Source organism: Penicillium canariense (assembly GCF_028826845.1).
Source record: "Penicillium canariense strain IBT 26290 chromosome Unknown utg000007l_segment0_segment0, whole genome shotgun sequence".
Lineage (NCBI taxonomy): Eukaryota > Fungi > Ascomycota > Eurotiomycetes > Eurotiales > Aspergillaceae > Penicillium > Penicillium canariense.
Window position 1 is genome coordinate 658,886 of NW_026622734.1, and position 19,048 is coordinate 677,933.

General features: G+C 52.7%; 7 protein-coding genes across 7 annotated transcripts; 3 read left to right on the forward strand and 4 right to left on the reverse strand.

Moving 5' to 3' along the window:
• Positions 1–874: 874 nt before the first annotated feature.
• N7482_009290 (beta transducin-like protein HET-D2Y) lies at positions 875–4,876 on the forward strand (the record flags this gene model as incomplete). The annotated part of the gene is made up of 3 exons (XM_056691414.1): positions 875–974; positions 1,037–2,550; positions 2,831–4,876. 3 exons carry the CDS (start codon positions 875–877, stop codon positions 4,874–4,876), a joined length of 3,660 nt encoding a protein of 1,219 aa, XP_056539120.1.
• A 664-nt stretch (positions 4,877–5,540) lies between these two features.
• Positions 5,541–6,015, reverse strand: N7482_009291 (uncharacterized protein; the record flags this gene model as incomplete). Its single annotated transcript, XM_056691415.1, has 2 exons — positions 5,541–5,819; positions 5,911–6,015. The coding sequence occupies 2 exons, from the start codon at positions 6,013–6,015 to the stop codon at positions 5,541–5,543; spliced, it is 384 nt and encodes a 127-aa protein (XP_056539121.1).
• A 994-nt stretch (positions 6,016–7,009) lies between these two features.
• Positions 7,010–8,623, reverse strand: N7482_009292 (snoRNA-binding rRNA-processing protein ENP1; the record flags this gene model as incomplete). The annotated part of the gene is made up of 3 exons (XM_056691416.1): positions 7,010–7,871; positions 7,930–8,183; positions 8,249–8,623. 3 exons carry the CDS (start codon positions 8,621–8,623, stop codon positions 7,010–7,012), a joined length of 1,491 nt encoding a protein of 496 aa, XP_056539122.1.
• A 665-nt stretch (positions 8,624–9,288) lies between these two features.
• On the forward strand, positions 9,289–11,175 carry N7482_009293 (SPRY domain-containing protein; the record flags this gene model as incomplete). The annotated part of the gene is made up of 1 exon (XM_056691417.1): positions 9,289–11,175. One exon carries the CDS (start codon positions 9,289–9,291, stop codon positions 11,173–11,175), a length of 1,887 nt encoding a protein of 628 aa, XP_056539123.1.
• Positions 11,176–11,469: 294 nt separating this feature from the next.
• Positions 11,470–13,173, reverse strand: N7482_009294 (glutamyl-tRNA(Gln) amidotransferase subunit HER2; the record flags this gene model as incomplete). Its single annotated transcript, XM_056691418.1, has 4 exons — positions 11,470–12,347; positions 12,401–12,576; positions 12,640–12,964; positions 13,038–13,173. The coding sequence occupies 4 exons, from the start codon at positions 13,171–13,173 to the stop codon at positions 11,470–11,472; spliced, it is 1,515 nt and encodes a 504-aa protein (XP_056539124.1).
• Positions 13,174–15,577: 2,404 nt separating this feature from the next.
• Positions 15,578–16,936, forward strand: N7482_009295 (enoyl-[acyl-carrier-protein] reductase; the record flags this gene model as incomplete). Its single annotated transcript, XM_056691419.1, has 2 exons — positions 15,578–15,801; positions 15,892–16,936. 2 exons carry the CDS (start codon positions 15,578–15,580, stop codon positions 16,934–16,936), a joined length of 1,269 nt encoding a protein of 422 aa, XP_056539125.1.
• Positions 16,937–17,072: 136 nt separating this feature from the next.
• On the reverse strand, positions 17,073–18,964 carry N7482_009296 (metallophosphoesterase family protein; the record flags this gene model as incomplete). Its single annotated transcript, XM_056691420.1, has 2 exons — positions 17,073–18,750; positions 18,804–18,964. 2 exons carry the CDS (start codon positions 18,962–18,964, stop codon positions 17,073–17,075), a joined length of 1,839 nt encoding a protein of 612 aa, XP_056539126.1.
• Between the last annotated feature and the right edge of the window lie 84 nt (positions 18,965–19,048).

The window sequence follows — 19,048 nt, forward strand, 5'->3', positions numbered from 1 at the left end:
CAAGGTGCCCGATCAACCGGGGGGAAAGATTGGAAACATGGCTGCATACAAGAAATAATCATATCGTCCTACCTTCATCTGCATATGTAGTCACAGATTCCAAACGCAGTTCTATTGCTGGAAGCACAATCTCATTGGACAGGCAGTCAGCCACATCAGATCGAAAGACTTCGCCGATCGCCCACCGGCGGGTGTGCCTCTTCTAGCGATCACTCGCCTTCCTTACCCAGGTCGTCTGCCTCGCCGTGTCGTAGGATCCAGGCCCCGGATATCATGACGGAGCCTTTCTCCGTCGTCAGCTGTATTTGCGGTGTTTGCGATGAGCATAACTACATGCGCCGGTGTGACCGAAGACCGCTCAGCCATCAGCCGCCAGGGAGGCAGATGAGGAGCACAGCCGGATCGCGGACAAAGCAATTATAATGCAAAGCAATTGTAATGCAACGGACAATGAGATTGTTAGCGGATATTCTTTAAGTGAATTAATTCTACTCCTTGATCCAAAAGCGGCAAGGCCTGGGCTCTAAAACGAAAATAGAACGCCAAGGGGAGGAAATCCGCTACGTAGGTATCTGCCATCCAGTCGAGACATCTGTTGGTAAATTTATCCCGCGCAATAAATCCCAAACTCGCAAAGATCGCTGGAATTGGTGGGTTCGCGGCTGACAGTGCATTAGCTATGCGACTAAACAACAGGTGGCGCTGCCGCTACTGCAAGATCTAGCCAATCCTCTCGAGCGACGGTTGACGCGAGATCACCCTTGTCCAATTTGCCGAGGGGTAATAAGTTAGGAGAATTACTTCTCTCCTTTTTTCGATAGCTAGCTTCCTAAGAGTTGCTCCCCTCGAGCTACTGTATAATCAAAATATCATTATGACTACTGGTGACGTATCGTTTGACCACTCCACAAACTCTGCGCTTCAAATAGGATTTAACAATGGCACTGTGTCGACAACAATCAATTTTGTCACTGGTAGGTTCAGGGGATCACTCTTCGTGGGCGGCATAGTGACTTATGGTCGATTCTTCTCTTAGAGCCATCTGAAGCCCTGGATAGGGCGTGTCTGCAGGATTTGCGAGAAACCAATCCCATCCACGACAAAATCCGCATTGAGCAACTCAAGGGAGGGCTCTTCAAAGACTCATACCGCTGGGTACTCGAGAACGAGAGCTTCAAAACATGGCGGGAAGCTCTGAATGGCCAACTACTTTGGGTCACAGGTGACCCTGGTAAAGGCAAAACGATGCTTTTGTGCGGCATCATTGACGAGTTGCGGTCAGCTGCTGACAAGGCCACTCTTTCATACTTTTTCTGCCAAGCTACCGATGCTCGTCTGAGCTACGCAGTGGGTGTCTTGCGCGGCTTGATCTTTTTGCTAGTCACTGAGAATCATTGTCTTCTGTCCCATGTACGGAAACGATATGACAATGAGGGAAAACAGCTTTTTGAGGATACGAATGCGTGGGCGGCTTTATCAGGTATCCTGAAGGATATTCTTGAAGATAAACGCCTGCGCAGCACGTATATAATCATTGATGCGCTCGATGAATGCGGCACTGACTTACTAAAACTCCTGGACTTCATTGCTACGAAGTCATCTGCTTATCACCAAGTTAAGTGGATCGTCTCTAGTCGGAATTGGCCGCTCATTGAGAAGCGCCTGAAGCTGGCCCAGAATTCAAGGCTTTGCCTTGAACTGAATGAGTTGTCTGTCTCGGACGCTGTCAGAGTCTATATTCAGCACAAGGTCAGCTGCTTAGCGCAGCGCAATGAATACGATAGTGATACCAAGGTACGCGTTCAGCGCCATTTGACTTCGCATGCGAACCACACATTTCTCTGGGTAGCATTGGTCTGTGAACAACTTGCAGATGTCTCGAGTTGGGAGGTTGAAGAACAATTGACGACGTTCCCCTCCGACTTGAGGGCTCTGTATGAGCGAATGATGGGGATTATTGATCAATCTCGCAAGGCAAAGCTTTGCAAGGATATACTGGCTCTTATGGTGACTGTTTATCGGCCACTGACTCTCGATGAACTCTCGCCATACGTGGATCTGCCATCCGGAAGCTCCGGTAATTATAGGATGCTAACAGAGATCATTAGACTCTGCGGCTCGATTTTAACGCTTCGCGACGGCACGATCTATTTCGTCCATCAGTCTGCAAAGGACTTCCTTGTGGCATCTCCTCATAGGGTGCTCCCGCTTGGAATAGATAGTCAACATCGCACGATCCTAACACGCTCCCTTCAAACAATGCAGAAGAAACTTCGACACAACGTGTACAATATTCCGCACCCCGGTCACCAAATAGAGCAAATCAAGCAACCCATTCCAGATCCGTTGGCAGCCACACGGTATGGATGTATTTATTGGGTTGAGCACCTTTTGAACGGTGATCCCGATGGAAACCCGGAGCTCCATGATGATGGCGGTGTGCATTTATTCCTACGGCAAAGATACCTTCACTGGCTCGAAGCTCTTAGCCTTCTTCGGGAGTTCTCAGCAGGAATAACTGCCATGGTAAAGCTTGAGAGTCTACTTCAGGTAAGTATTGCACCTTTTGAACGTGAGGGAACGGCTCCACTAAACCCTATTGTAGAAGACCGGCAAGGCAAAGAGACTTTTGAAGTTTGTCAGAGATGCCTCTCGGTTTATCCAATACCAAAGGCCGTCCATTGAGAGCACCCCCCTTCAGGCCTATAGTTCGGCACTCCTCTTCAGTCCGACGCATAGTCTTACCAGGCTTTGTTACCAACACGAAAGATCAAAGTGGATCGTGAATTGGCCAGAAATGGAAGAACATTGGAGTGCATGTCTCCAAAAGATTGAAGGGCATAGTGATTCAGTGACTTCGATTGTTTGGTCCCAGGATGGGACTCAAATTGCGTCTGCGTCATATGACGAGACTGCCAAAATCTGGGACTCAACAACCGGACAATGCGTATCAACCGTGTCTCTGCAAGGGGTTCACCCCACCACCAGTCCAATAGCATGGTCCCCCGACCAAGCCCGATTTGCATCCATGCATAGTGATAGTATCATTAATATCTGGAATTCTACTGGAGAATGTCTTCAGAAACTTCACGCTTCTGGTATAGTGGATGTGATTTCCTGGTCTTCTAATGGGCTCCACCTCGCATCAGGATTGGAAGACGGAACAATTCAAATATGGGATCCTGCTCGAGCCTCTGAATGCATTCAACTCCTCCAAGGGCATACGGATATGGTCTTCGTTATTGACTGGTTTAGCGATGGAATGCGGCTGGCATCGCATTCACCAGACAAAACCGTTCGAATCTGGGACCCAATCACGGGAAAGTGCCTGAGAATACTTGCCGGAAGGCATTTTGAATCTGGCGATTGTCAAATTCGATGGTCATACGATGGAAGCCAGCTTGCAACATTCACAAGTTTCACTTCGACCATTAGGATCTGGGACCCGAGCACGGGCAAGGGTCTTCGAGTACTGAAAGGACATGGCGACGACATTTCTGCACTTGCCTGGTCTGCCGATGGGGAAAAACTCGCCTCGGGGTCGAAGGATCGCACCGTCAGAATCTGGAACCCCGTCACCGGAGACTGCATTCTTACCCTCGAGGGACATGAGAGTTGGGTGGACACGCTTTCCTGGTCACATAATGGAAGCCGACTCGCATCATCATCAGATGGGGTGATTCGGATCTGGGACCCAGCCCTCACCCAGTCGGCTTCGACGCTTGAGAGGCACGAGGGCGTAGTCAAGTCGATCTCCTGGTCGCCTGATAGAAGCCGACTCGCATCGGCTTCTGACCGGACGGTCCGGGTCTGGCATCCGGCCACTGGACGGCATCTCTTCACCCTGGCTCCTCGTCACGAGGGGATAGAACGAATTGCGTGGTCGCCGGACGGAAGATTCGTGGCTACCGCAGACGGTTCTTACCCGATTTCAATCTGGAGTATGGCTACCAGAGAATGTCTTGAAGTGATGGACCGTGGCGTGGGAGTTCATGCAATTTGCTGGTCCGACGATGGATGCCGACTAGCTTCGGCGGCATCCGATAAGACTGCGAGGATTTGGGATCCAGCCACCGGGCGCTGTCTTCAAATCCTTGAACACAGCACGGAGATTCAAGCAATTAGCTGGTCCCACGACGGGTCGCGGCTGGCATCATCATGCTGGTCTGCTCGCTGCCATTCTGCCGTGATGATCTGGGAAGCCGCTACGGGAGTGTGCCTCCAGACCATGGAATGGCATGGCGCTCCGGCCGGATTTCTTGCTTGGTCTTATGATGGGTGTCGGCTCGCATCAGCGCCAGAGCCAGACCCGTCGCGCTCGTCAGACTCTGTTATCATATGGGATGCAACGGCTGGGCGTCGTCTCCATACTCTGGAGGGGAAAGCTTTCGTTGATGTGATTACCTGGTTCCCTGACGGGTCCCGGCTTGCAACAGCCTCCGAAGAAAGCCCCGTGTTTATTTGGAATACAAGCAACGGGCACTGCATCGCAAAATTCAGGTTCGGCTCTACCGTTCTCCAGTTCGACAAGCTCAATCCGAATTACCTGCACACAAGCGTCGGCACATTCGATTTAGCGTCCCTGCCGTCGACCGTGGATGCTGAGATATCTGCCTGGGATTGGTCTCCTTCACCACCACAGATCGGGTATGGTCTGAACAACGAGCAGTCCTGGATCACGTACAAAGGGATCAATCTCCTCCGACTACCCTCGGAGTTTCGACCTACCAGTGTAGAGTCATTCATGATTTCTGGATCGATAGTGTCAATTGGCTGTTTGTCTGGTCGTGTCCTGATCTTTTCGCTCTCGCACAACCCGATCATTAATAACCCGATCTCCTCGGATCTCGAATTGGGCATTCTGATCCATGGATAGTTCGAGAAGCAATTGAAGATTGTAGGTGGTGATATGAGCTCCGAGAAGTTATCTACGGAATGGGAGCATAGAACCAGGCATGCTAGGAGACGTGAGCCATAGACGGGGAACTACAGAAGGGAACCACAGAAATACCGACTACAACGAGCAACTACAAAGAGCAAGATACTACATGGAGCTATACAATAGTTCAAACCACCCGCCGTTAGTCATAACCGAGTTAGACCTGTTGCGGCTGGCTCCCTCTGGCTGGCTACCGGTTGTTCAGTACTGCTGCGCCTGTTGTTAATAGCTGTCCTGTATTGCTACTGGCTCGACGATTCAGCATGAGATCAGGATGGGAACTAACAGCACTACGTGGGACACTACTAGAAGCACACTTGTCAACTAGTCAAGGAACTACCGCATTTGTAATTCATCTCCAGTCACAGCCATGTACACGATGAGCAAAATCGCTGTGGAGAACTTCCACTCGCGATGATACAGACGTGTTGAAGTCACCCTGCAAGCTATTTCAAGAAAAATAAAAGACTCTGTAAATTCACACTCCGGCGAGATCAATCCCATTCCTGCCCCGATTTGAGATTCCGGAATGATCTCCGTGACGTCGAACCATCATGCACCAGCAGGGTGCCGGGGTCAGCTGGACCAGATGGAAAGGACATCAGGCCTTGGCGGTGGCAGAGAGGGCCTCCAGTGAGTCGTCGTCGTCCTCATCGTCCTTGTCGGCCTTGCGCTTGCGGTGGCTCGAGCTTGAAGCGGTCTTGCGAGCCTTCTTGGGGGACTGGCCGTTGTCCCCAGCCTCATTGGTGGTGGAAGGAAGAGGGGTCTCGGCATCCCCATGCAGGCGGATCAGCTTGCGACGAGCGTTGCCATACATCACCTTAGTCGAGCCGGTGGTGAGGTTCAGTTTCTTCCCCAGCTTATCCCAATCAATAGGGTTCTGGTGAGATGTCAGTAATCAGAGAACCACAGGTGAGTAGCAGTTGATATCGCGTGAGGGGTGTGATGATTTCATATGTGGATAGCCTCACCTTGCCGCCATCGCCAGTCTGGCAAATAGTGCTAAACGCGAGGATGCGAGTCTCTGAGGCGCTCAAGCCAAGCGAAGTATCGGGTGGACCACGAGGGGAGCTCATGATGGCGTTGAATCAAGCAGTCTGTTCAGGTCGACGTATTTGGAAAGGGTGTGAAGGGGTGGGCGATGAGTGAAAAGGAGGATGTTGTTGGGGGGTTCATTGGAGACAAAGAAAGTGGGAGAATTTATGTATTTTCATGGAAGACTTAAAGCATCCTCCACAAACCTCAGAAGAGACTTGTCCCAGGCGAACTTCTCTGTTTCGCACTTAGTCACGAATTTGATATTGGAATCGTTCCGTGAACATGCTGAAATCTCCCTGTTTCCATCGGGGTCCATAGAAACATGCATTCAGGAACAAGAGCCCGTGAATTCACAGGTGGAGGAGAGATCTCGCCAGTCTAGATATGCTACGTCCATCTTCACGCCCTCTATCACTGCTAGAGATATCAAGAAGTATATGGGAGGTCGGGTTCGATCAGCTTCGACCCCAATTATTCACAATATGAGCAAGAACTCATTCGAAAATGCGAGATGTTGCTCATGATTGTCGTCTTGAACAGCGGGCCGTCTACGTCAAAGGGACATAAATTCAAGATCTATCAACCTGTTCAGCTCGACAGGGGTGTAATACGCCCGAGCACTGTTGTAGAAAGGCGTCAGCTTGAATCCAGCAAATTGAGAGGGCAGGACTGCGCTTGGCATAGCTTATGTCCAAGGGCTGCCAGATATCATGAGAAAACTTCGAAATTGTGGAGTCAAGCCAAAATAAGCACACCTTGCCAGTGGTGTCCACATTGTACCCTACGGATCGTTCATCAGGTAACCTGCAGGTCTCAACAAAATACTTTTGGGTCCATAGAGACTATTCTGCTCTATCGACTTCACCAGTTCCGACACCAAGGGGAATATATGCAGTCCCACACGAAAAAGAAAATTTAAACAGTAAACGCCGTTCCATCAAGTACGTGCTCATGACCAGGTCGTAGGTGATATATGCAGGGGGCAAGGGTTTGGGTGACAAATGGAAAGAAATCAAGCACTCAAGAGAGCATCTATATAGTCACATCCATCGTGTCGTCGCCGGCATCGAGGGCATCCTGCCGCTCGGGATCCGGGACCACCACTCCCCGGCCACGGCCGGCGAGCAGCTCTCGTCGTACTTCGGGTCCGATGTCTTTGTGGCCGCGGACAAGGAGCAAGTCTAGAAGGGCTTCACGCTGGTCCTCGGTGATATCGTTGCGGTAGCGCTGCGCAAACACCAAGAGAGACTGGTGCCACAAGACGGGCAGCTTATAGGCCTTGGAGCTGCCGGGGCCATCCGTCATGGCATCCTCAGGGTAGTCGGCACGGAAGCGCAGGAAGTGGAACACCAGAGCATCAATCACCTTGTAAGGCATAGCGTACTTCTTCTCCAGGAAGACCCGGATGAAAGTGTTGACCGCACCGGTGCTCTCCAAGGAGCGCATGGACTGCTCGGCAGCCAAGTCGCACATGCGGAGGAGTGCGGCGGCTGAGTGAAGAACCGGGATAGACACACGCGCGATCACCGACGAGATAATATGGGCTTCACGGAGGGAGCAAGTGCCGCTGGACACGAGCGGGAACAGCAGACCCTTGAAAAAGCATGCGGGCTTGTACAGAGCCTTCCGCAGCGCGTTGTAGGTGTGAACGTTCAGCTTCTTCGTCTCGTGGATCTCTTCACGAACACGTTCCAGCAGCACCGTGGAGATGAACTCTTGGGCCACAGCGGGCTGGGAGGAAATGAAAATCCGGGTTGCGGCAAAGACGGCGTTGGCGGTCCATCTCTCGGGTTGGGTGATATCGAGGAGGGTCGACCAGTACGGCACGGTTGGGATAATCTTGAATGGCTTGGGGAGGGGACCAGACTTGTACCGGGAGAGAATCATGCCGACCCTAGATGTCCACCGGTTAGTTCCAGGCACAACATATAGAAATCGTAATTTTGACATACTTCTCATATACTTCCACAGCCTTGGCCGGGATCTGAACAGCATCCTCGGGCGCACCACCACCTTGAATGTACGGCCCACCACCACTCTCGCCGTTCTGCTTGGCTTCGTGCTCGGCAATTTTCTCTAAGATCAGGTCGGCAAGGTTTGTTGTCTGTTGTACCTGCTCTCCAGGCTGTCGCGAGCCGAAAATAGGGTCCTCATCGTGGCCTCCGGGCATGAACTTGTTGAACATATCGAGATCGTTGGGATCAACCTCCTGCAACCATGTCAGAAGAGTTCCCATATATAATATGTATCCTTCAGATGGAAGACCCTTACAACTTCCTCAACCTCCTCCTCCTCGTCGACCCAACCATCATTTTCAAACTTCTCATCGTCCGACAGATCCTGCTCTTCAAATCGAGTGTCAAACTCAAAGGCAGCATTCGATTTCGGCTGGGCACCCCCGATAATCAGCTTCTGTTCGGCGGCGTCTTCGTCTGCCAATTCTTGACCGATCTGCAGAATCTTCCGCGACATCTTCGCATCGATATATCGCTGTCCATTTTCGCCCTCGTCATCGTCACCCTCCGCGCGCTTGCCTTTCTTGCTGCTGCTGTTGGTGCGGAGATGCCCCACGGCAGAGATATCGTCCGCCAGAGGGTTGTGCCTGCGCGCGGCGGCGGCGGCCCGAGAGCTGTTGGCCTTTGGCATAGCTAATGGATCCCTTCACAAGTATTGTCCGAAACAAAGAAAAACGGAAACTGGACGGGCTGCTCAGGGCTGTTGTACGACAATCCGACGATGAGTTGTGTGTAAATTTAAGGATCATGTGATCTAATCAGTATTTTTTTCTGCCGGGCGGAGATCCTTCCACTTTTTCCCACTTCGACCGCCTTCCCAAGGGCTCTGACCGCCCAGTATGCCTCCGATGCTTTTCTGCCGCGACAGGATCGCGCGCTTGTCGGGAACGACGAGCTTACTTGTTTCGTGCTGTGAGCTGGTGATACCAAGATAATCCAGAGACCTATCCGGGAATCTACGCAATTTCTTCAGCTCAGATCAGCAACACCAAATCAAGGCTCTCCATCCTGCGCGTGCGCGACTCCCATCCGCGGCCGGGACTGATTCACTGGACCTGCGTCATCCGTGTGGTAAGGAAGCTATTGATATGGCAGCCTTGTGTGGCCCAAACTTGACCCGGATGATCATTGGAGAGCGCATCATTGGATTTAGATATTCGTCCGCTAATTCATACGGGTAATTCTAGATTCTCGTCCGTCCAGCTTCGACAATCCGTCTTCAAAGCGAACTCATCCAAGCTCCATCTCGTTGAAGCTTGACTTTCAAGTCTACCGGTGCCATACCACCGCGTCGCAATGGCATCCAGCCAAGCGCCCGGTTCCTCTGCGCCCTCCTCTAATATCAATTCCCCCCTCCTCCCGCCAGGCAATGGGCCCCTTCTCAACGGCGCATTATCCGATCTGAACGGTCGATCGTCTCCAGCTCCCGCCAGCAACGCATCTATACAGGGTGGCGATGCAGCTCGCGCAAAACGTAACAAGCGTGACAGCCGCAAAAAGCGCGAGGCCAAAGGTCTTGACACGGAAAGCGTGCCGCCGCCCAAGAAACGTGCAATTGCTGCAAGCATCGCCCGCTCCAGTTCCGAGCTTTCAATTCTCCGTCCATTGCTGCTCGCCGAGCCCAGGACCTCAGATCTATACCCACCGCAAAAGCGTCAACTCAATCTCGTGACGAGCAAGATATCGCAGGTGCTCGGCCAGAGCTGGGATTTCTACGAAGTGGTCGATAAACTCACCAATAAGAATGGCTTTCGCTATAGTTATGCCATCGGCGACCCGGGCTTCCCTCATATTAAGTACCGACAAACCGATGTCCAGCCATACCATGCACGCTTCAGTTTCGAGGATTCGCCCGCTGCCATCTCCTTCTCGGAAGATGCCAGGGCGGTAACTACGAGCGCTGCGTGGCACACAGCACGCGCAAATGTTTGCGCTCGAGAAGGCTCATACTATTATGAAGCGCGAGTTATCAGTGGCCGAGTTAACAATGCCCTGGCTGCCCCGCAAAAAGGTGGCGCTGATGCATCGCCGCGTGGCCATGTCCGACTCGGGTTCGCTCGACGCGAAGCCGATCTCGACGTTAACGTGGGTGTCGATTGCTACGGGTATGGCATCCGCGATGTGAATGGCGAAGTCGTCAATCGCATGCGCTGCGAACCCTTCCCCAAGGACAAGGCCATCGACGTCAAAGAAAATATCAACGAAGGTATCAACGAAGGGGATGTCATCGGCATGCTAATCACCCTTCCGCCTCTATCTCTACACAAGAAAATCGTCGAAGGCAACTACGATCCCGCCGTGGATGGCGATGGCTCAGATCACTCATCACGAGCCCCCACAGCCACCAATATTATCCGAGACCGAATCCCCTTCCACTACAAGTCCGACTTTTGCTGGCAACAATCCAACATCTTTTCTACCAAACACCTCCGCGACTACGCCTTCAACCTGAAAGAAACGCCCACGTTCGGGCCTCCCTCCCCGCTGAACAGTGAAGACGCTTCCCTCCGCACTTTACCCGGCTCTAGCATTACTATTTTCAAGAATGGCGTCAAGATGGGCACGCCTTTCAAAGAGCTCTATGCATTCCTGCCGCCGGCGAGTCGTCTTGCCAACGGTACTAATAATCTTGGCATTGGAGAGCGTGAAAATGCCGACGATGGTATGATTGGTTACTACCCAGCTGTGAGCTGCTACGGCGGCGGTGCTGTCGAGTGCCGCTTCGAGGATCCATGGTGGTTTGGCCCCCCTGAACAAAATGACTCCGGGGAGCCTGTCCGGCCTATGGGCGAGCGCTTCAACGATCAGATCGTGGAGGACGTGATTGCCGATATCGTCGATGAGGTCGAAGCCATGTTCACTTGGGGCGGTGTCGACGGCGACGTCATTGGCAACAATAACACAGAACTCGACGGCACGGCATCTGGTGCGGTCGGAGGCTCCGACGTGCTACAAGGCGGCGTTGGTGCCGCTCTTGACTCGGCCATCTCCGCTACCGCTGGCGCGGCGGGGGCTTCTGATTCTGCTGCGAATAGCAATCAAGCAACGCCTGCTGCCACAGTGGATGCTGCGGCTGCCAACCCGGTTCTGGAAGACGCGATGAGCGTGGACACGGCTGGGACTCCGAATCATGCCGTGGAAGCTCCAGCTGTGGGTTCGGACGAAGATGTCGAGATGTCCTAAGATTGCCGGTACATCTGCAAACGCCCCACGGGAAGTAGGCCCGGTTATATAGTCTCGGGATCTTGGCAAGGCGTTAGAAATTGGATCAAACGTGTTGATACCAACTCTCAATCGATCTTGAAGACCTCGCCTTGGCTCCTATGGTATATTATTATTGCTTGTTTTGTAGATGAGACTTTGTAAGATACAAAGAATGGGAAAGTTTTATAATGTACAGGGGCGGATGGTATCATTGTAATCATACAGGTATATCGATAGTAAAACATGGCCTAAGAAATCATTGACAAGCTGTCGCTAGCCATCCAATCCCTTGCCCTCCAGCAACTCGCCAACCTTCATCACTAACTCGTCGTCTCCGTACTGGCCTATGACTTGGATGCCGGCCACTTCAGCAGCATGAGGATTCTGCTCGGACTCAGCCACTGTCACAGGTACTGAAATGGCAGGCAAACCAGCCAAACTGGCCGGGACCGTGAATACATCATTCACATATGCGTCCAAAGGTGACGAGTCGGCCGATACGTCAGACAGTCGCGGCGGCGGGGATGGCGCGGTAGGACACACGATCACATCGACATCCGCCGTTCCGGAGCGGGCTGTCTCCGGTGCATCAGCAGCGGCAAGTGGATGTGTAGCCGTAAACACAGCATTGAAATCCTGCTGGACGAGGCGGCGCACCCGTTGCGCCTGGATGAAGTAGTTGTCCATGGCGTCCGCACTCAAACTAAACGTGCCCAGGAGGATGCGGCGCTGCACTTCGGCGCCAAATCCATTGCCACGCGTACTAGCGTACAGATAGCCATCGGGCTGCCCATCGCTGTCCGGTCCCTCGGCACGCGTTCCATATCGAACGCCGTCGTATTTGGCCAGGTTCGAGGACGCCTCCGCGGGCGCGAGGACATAGTACGCGGACAGGGCGTGCTTGGTAGTGGGTAGAGAAACTGGGTGTATCGTATGCCCTTGTTCTTGTAAATGCGCAAGAGACAGAAGCCACGCACGGCGGACCGATGGTGTGAGTTCCTTGATGTTGTATTCCAGCGGGACACCAATACGGAGAGGAGATGAGGTCAATCGCGCCGCGAGTTGTGGTGTCTGGAGGTGGGAGAGAATTCGTGAGCGTGAGAAAGAGGAGACATTTGTTGGGTCGCGTGCATCATGCTGGTTGAGAATGGCTATTCGGTCTTATTAGCAAGGTTCGTCATTCGGGTTGTAGCCGGAGACGTACAGAAGACATCCCGCACGCTGGATGTATCCCTTCCCAGGATTCCCACTGTGTCAAGCGAATTGGCATAGGCCACCACGCCCCATCGCGAGAGTAGCCCGTATGATGGCTTAAAGCCCACAGTCCCCGTGTACGCCGCCGGAAGTCTGACAGAGCCTCCAGTGTCTGTTCCAAGAGCCCTGTATACAGATAACACTCGTATCAGTAACCCTCCATAGACAACTAGCGTCTCCCGTACTCACGCATAGCACTGGTTAGCAGCGACAGCCACTGCACTCCCACCGGAGCTTCCGCCAGCGGAAAGATCCTGGCCATCACCATCCCGACGCGAGTTCTTCACGGCACCGAACCGCGAATACACTGAATGAGACCCCATTCCAAACTCGTCCAGGTTGGTCTTGCCGGCGATGACAGCCCCGGCGGCCTCCAATTGGTCGACAACGGTGGCATTGAACGGGCTGGTGAATTTGTCCAAGATGCCCGAGGCGCAGGTCGTCGGCAGGTCGCGCGTGCAGATGTTGTCTTTGATCGAGATCAAGCGGCCGTCAACGGCGGAAATTGGTTTCCCTGTCGCGATTGGTTCCCGGGTCAGCCACAGCATGCAATGGATGGGTATCATGTCCGAGTATTGCGGGCGTACCTTGCTCGCTGCGTCGGTCTGCTTCCCTCACGCGGTCTAACCATTGCCCCGCGCGCGGCAGCGGGGTTATGAAGGCGTTGAGAACATGCGCATTTTGGTTAGCGAGGCACCTCTCCGCTTCGCGTAGCAGGGACATTGAGTGTCTGGTGGGGGAATGTGAGGGCAAAGCTGTCGAACCACGGACTAGAAACTGGGATCCCCGAGGGCGGTGGCCCGTGCTTCCGAGGTGGGTTCTCCCGCATGGTTCAGAGGGTTTGGTCCAGCGATCATAATAGGGTCCGAGGCATAGTAATTATCATTCAAAATACGGCTAATCTCTCTGTTTTAAAGGCGACGGTGACCGAGTTGGTTAAGGTGGTAGATTGTACGCTCATTGGCTACTCTGCATCAATCGACATCACTTGGCATACTAACCTCCTCACTAGTAAGCCCTACTGGCGTAAGCCGCGCGCGTTCGAATCGCGTCCGTCGCAACCCTCTATTTTTTGCCGTTTGGTGGCTGTTGGTAAACGTGTTCAGGCTCAAATGAACTGTAGAGGCTCCATTTAACCCTTTTTCCCCCGGTGCATGCCGATTCCCCGGGCTTTTGTTCTATAAGGGGTCTCCGTGACAGATACCCCACATAACCCCTACTGCTTAAATATGTTTCTACATCTAAAGTTTTTAACAGAACAGTTCAAGAGGTCACAAAAAATCGGGGAGGAAAACGTTGATTATTATATCCCTTTGCAAGATGCATTCAAAGTCAGAAACTAGACGTTAATGAGTTCGTGAGCATTTGGATCCACAATTTAGCGATTTTATTAGCTTGTCTTATTCCTAAAAGTTCTCTCTCTATCACCAATAGGGCAAGATGACCGAGCGGTCTAAGGTGCCAGACTCAAGGGTTCTCCTTACACCAAGCATCACTTGGTGGAGCATTCTGGTCCTCGTATGAGGGCGGGGGTTCGAATCCCCCTCTTGTCATAATTTTTTGATTTGTATTTTCTATCTTATATAATCATTCATCCAGCCAGTCTTTCCACGATTTCTCGAAGCGAGTATCTAGGTTTTTTTTTTATTGAATTTCTTGTTTATCCAGTGAATTAAGCGAAGGTGAAGAAGCAAGGAAGAAGAATATATACAAGCACCCAAACCCAGTTCCACCCCAGGGAAACGGTCGCATTGAAATTCACTGATGAGCTTCTTCATGCGCTTTCGAGGATATATAATTATGATTTCGTGCCTTCTACGAGCCGAGGCCAGGGAAAGTTCATCATGGATGGTTGGCCATTGACAATGCCGTTGATGCAGCCTGCCAATGATCTATACGATGACCTGACGGCCCCCAGTTGAATTGCTGGACATTTTGACAGACAATCTTTATTAATAAAGGTATTGGCACATATCTCCAGAGTCTCAACAACTCAACGATCAAAGAAGGGTCGGTCGGCTGCCTATCATGACCTGTTGAGGGTGTTGAGGGGGTTCGGCGATGATCCCGTATATTCGGTCCTAGTATCGATGGGGCACTTGGGGGTGGGCCAAATATAGCATCATATCGCTTCATCTTGATCCAATGCGAACACGAGTTCGTTCGTGCTCAATATGACTGCTTCATTGTCAGATACAGCTGTAGAATATGGATATTTTCTGGCGATCTGGCACCTACAAAGAGTGATCAAGCCCTAATATATAATTGTCGCGTTTTTGCCATCCCCACAAAGATCTGCACACATTTCGAGGTGCGTAAAGGTGGCATGAAGGGGCCGATTAGGTAGCCAACAGGGCGATCAAGCTCAGGCTGTACTGAAAGCTAAATGAATGACCGGGCGAAGTCTTTTTGCATTCGGGGGTGCTTTGGCTCTCGTGTTTGCCCTATGGATAGGTAGTCCCTCTTGGCATCGGTTCGGTTTACCCACATCGACTGCGCGGTCTTAGCTGACTCGGTATTGAATGAAATAGGCCTTTTGATGAGGTTGCTAGAGATTGGATAGCTAGGGAAGTCTGAACAGAGCAGGTGGATTTATCGATGCAACCTGTGATATAAATTTATCTATAGAATATGAACGCGCCAGATCGATCTTGCTCTGAAGTGCTCGGCAAAAGACGTTACTAGGAAAATCGGAGTTGTTAACTTGGATGTGATAATATTTGATTCAGAAGGTACCTCAAAGGATAGCTGAAAGCCTCCATGATAAATTAGTCGGATAATCTACCACAGAAAAAGGCTCCCGGCAGATTACTCCCACGTCGGCTAAGCCATGTCCGCAGGTTTCGCAGAGGAATTCAGAAGCCTGCAGAGCAACCTGCTTCCAAAAAGAATTTAACAAGGATCAGAATTTATTACAATCAAGATATTCGTATCCCGAAACAGTGCTGTACCTTCCCAAACTGTAATTCAATTTGTCCATCTCTCATAATTCTTACCTCCGTTCCTTCGGCCCGAGCCAAAGCGTCGTCAAGACGTCATCCGACAGTTTTCCCGCCTTGACCGTCGTGGATCCCCCCCCCAACTTTTCCTTCACTTCGCCCATTCCCCCTAACTCCATATACCCACGATGTTGTCGCGCAGTGTACTCCAAGCTGCTGCCCAGGCTTCTCGTCACCCGGGCGCAGCCCGCGCCGCGACCCTCGCCGCGACCGCCGGCAACGTTCAAGCTCAAGCTCCATGCGCCAGCTCCACACTCCCCGTCCAGGGCCGCAGGTACATCTCCATGTACGGCTACACACAGGCCAAGGCCCTGGTGTATTCGAAATATGGTGAGCCGAAGGATGTTCTCAGGTGGGTTGCTGTTTTATTTCTTCTCTGCGTTGTTCGCAAACCTCAATGGCACCCCGTAAACTAACTCATATCTTTCTCTGCCACCTCCAGTCTGCACAAGCACTCTATCTCCGCCCCGCACGGCTCCCAGGTTAACCTGCGCCTCCTCACCGCGCCCATGAACCCGGCCGACGTCAACCAGATCCAGGGCGTGTACCCCAGCAAACCGCCCTTCCAGACCACGCTCGGCACGTCCGAGCCCGCCGCCGTCGCCGGCAACGAGGGCGCCTTCGAAGTCATCTCCACCGGCTCGAACGTCAAGAATCTGGCCAAGGGCGACTGGGTCATCATGAAGCGCACTGGTCTCGGCACCTGGCGTACGCACGCACAGCTCGACGAGTCGCAGCTCATCCGCATCGAGAACAAGGATGGACTGTCGCCGCTGCAGGTCGGTACCGTGAGCGTTAACCCCGTCACGGCGTACCGCATGATCCGTGATTACTGCGATTGGGACTGGATGCGTGCAGGCGAGGAGTGGCTTATTCAGAATGGTGCGAATAGCGGTGTTGGTCGTGCTGCTATTCAGCTTGGGAGGGAGTGGGGTATTAAAACGCTTAATGTTATCCGTGAGCGAAAGACGCCCGAGGAGACGGAGGCGCTGAAGCAGGAGCTGAAGGAGCTTGGTGCGACGGCTGTTGTTACTGAGGAGGAGATGCTGACGGGGAACTTCCGGGATATAGTCCATGAGATCACCCGCCAGGGCCGTGAACCTATTCGTTTGGCGCTGAACTGTGTCGGCGGGAAAAATGCCACGGCTCTGGCAAAGACTCTGGCGCCGGATTCGCATATGGTTACCTATGGTGCTATGTCAAAGCAACCTGTGGCTCTGCCCTCGGGCCTGCTGATCTTCAAGAACCTTTCGTTTGACGGGTTCTGGGTCAGCAGGTGGGGTGATAAGAACCCGGAGCTCAAGGAGAACACGATCAGGGATGTCCTGCAGCTGACTCGTTCCGGTCGGTTCAAGGATATTCCCGTCGACAAGGTCGAGTGGAAGTGGGACGCCGAGGGCCCGCAGCTGGCGGAGAGAGTCCAGGGCACTCTGGGCGGTTACCGCAGTGGAAAGGGCGTGTTTACTTTCACCGGTGGCGACGAGTAAATTCCCCCAGGAAAGGCAATCAACTAGTGTATCATATGTCTCCCGAGTAGAATTCTACACTGCCCGCCGCACCAGTTAAATTTCAACCAGTTAGGTGAGCTTTTAATCAGAAAATCAAGCTATAGACATTATATTATCACTCGCACTTCCAGTGCTTCTTCACCCAGTCAAGGATGAGATCTGTCAGAGTAATGTTCGGCATGTACACATCGCTCTCCTTGGCGAAATCGATATCGAGCCCAGCGAACTTGGCAGCCAGCGCCACGTACGGTTGAACAAACTCGATGTAGATCAGGTCCACTTTCTCCGGGACGCCAGACGAATTGGCCGATATCAATGCCTGGATGCAGTTGGGCACCTTGTAGAAAGATATCGGCGCATGAATGGTATCGTCTCCATCTTCGCCCGCGTCGTCCTTGGTAGTGTACCCGGGGACAACTTTGCCAGCCGGCTTGTTAGATGACAGAGGCATCTGGTGTGGATCACCCATCTCGATGTTAGACCAGTGGACCGGTAATTCCTCGTCATCGACGATGATGTCCTCGGAGTGAGCCAGCTGCTCGGGAGATACCAGTGGGAGGAGCGAGGGTTCTGTCTTGTCTTGCAACGTGGATATGATCTTAGTCTGGCCGTTAAGAACCTCCATAATCAGCTGTACTTTCTCATATGGAACATCCTTCACGTAGCGGAATCCATTGGTGAAAGGCGAGATGCTCCAGGTCGTATCCTGGGTGAAGGCGCCCTGGAAAATGTCGAACCGGATAGCGCCCGAGTTTGCAATAGCCACGGAAGGCCTCTCCCCCCGAGACTCATCTTTCAACGACTCGGCCAATACCTTCGTCTCCAGCCAGGTATAGATGCTGTCGGGGTTTGGGTATGGGACTCGCGACATCCACAGGTCCCGCGGTGCGCAGCCGTGTACCTGATCGAGCTGGAGCGCACTCCGTGACTCGGCGATAAGCTGGGACACATTGCGGCCCTTCTCTGTTGGGAAAGAGTCTACATCAAGGCCCGTGTGGTGGTAGAAGGAGAAAAGGTTGTTGTCAACATAGCGCCGCTTGAAGACAGGCTGCGATGCGTTGCTCGTTCCTTTGCTGGTGGAAAGCCCGTCGATTGACATGAACCCAACTGTCTCCATGAACCGCCCACTGGCAAGCGCAACGGCTTTGGAGTCGTACTTCGCATAGTCACGGATATGTTGGTGCCCGCCAAAGAACTGGATCGGCGTGTCCCACCGGAGCCCGCGGATCTCCTCGTAGATCGCCCTATACTCCGGCGAATGAGCGGGAACATGGCCGGCCACCAGGAAGAGATCGACTTCCTTGTCACGAATCGCTTCTTGGAACCAGTCCTCTTTGATGGTTTCCTCCACCCGCTGCACAACAGTGTTATTATAGTTGCCAGTAAAATCAAATAGAAAGCCAAAGGCTACGATGCGGATCCCCTGCTGCTTGGTGGTAAACTTCTTGTACCGCGGGGCTAGCGGGACAAGCTCCCCAGTCTCCGGGTGATGGATATCGATGTTCGAGGCGAGATAGTTTCCCCGGAAATTAGGTACAGTGTGGAGGAGCTCGGACTCCGATGTGTTCTGCTTGTATAGTTCATGATTTCCCGAGGTGATCACATCAATGTGTTGGTGGCGGAGGATCTCCGAGAGATAGACGCCTTTGGGCTCAGAGGAATCATAGAGGCCATTGCCTTCGACGCGATCGCCGGTATCTATGACGAGCAGGTCTTGTCCCTGTGCTTCTATCTTTTCCCGCATGCGCTCCGCGAACGAGATATAGTCCCCCCAGTCCGCCGAGTAGGATGGTCTGCGACGAGCAAATCAGTAGAGTTTACGGCGGAGAATATCCAGTGGTCCTACTCCTGCAAATGTCCGGCCAGCCAGCCATGGGTATCGGTTGTGTGGAGGAAATTCAGTTGCCCGAACTGGAGGTCTCGAAGGGGGGCGGAGATGGGAGCCGGCGCAGAGGGCTGGGCAGCGAGCGCCGACGGGAAAAGGAAGGGCCACACCAACCACAACATCCTCAACCGGAACCGCTTTGGACAAGCACCCCCTTAGTCAAATCGCGAACCCCCGTGCCTTGCAAGGGTCGAGGAGTCGGTAGT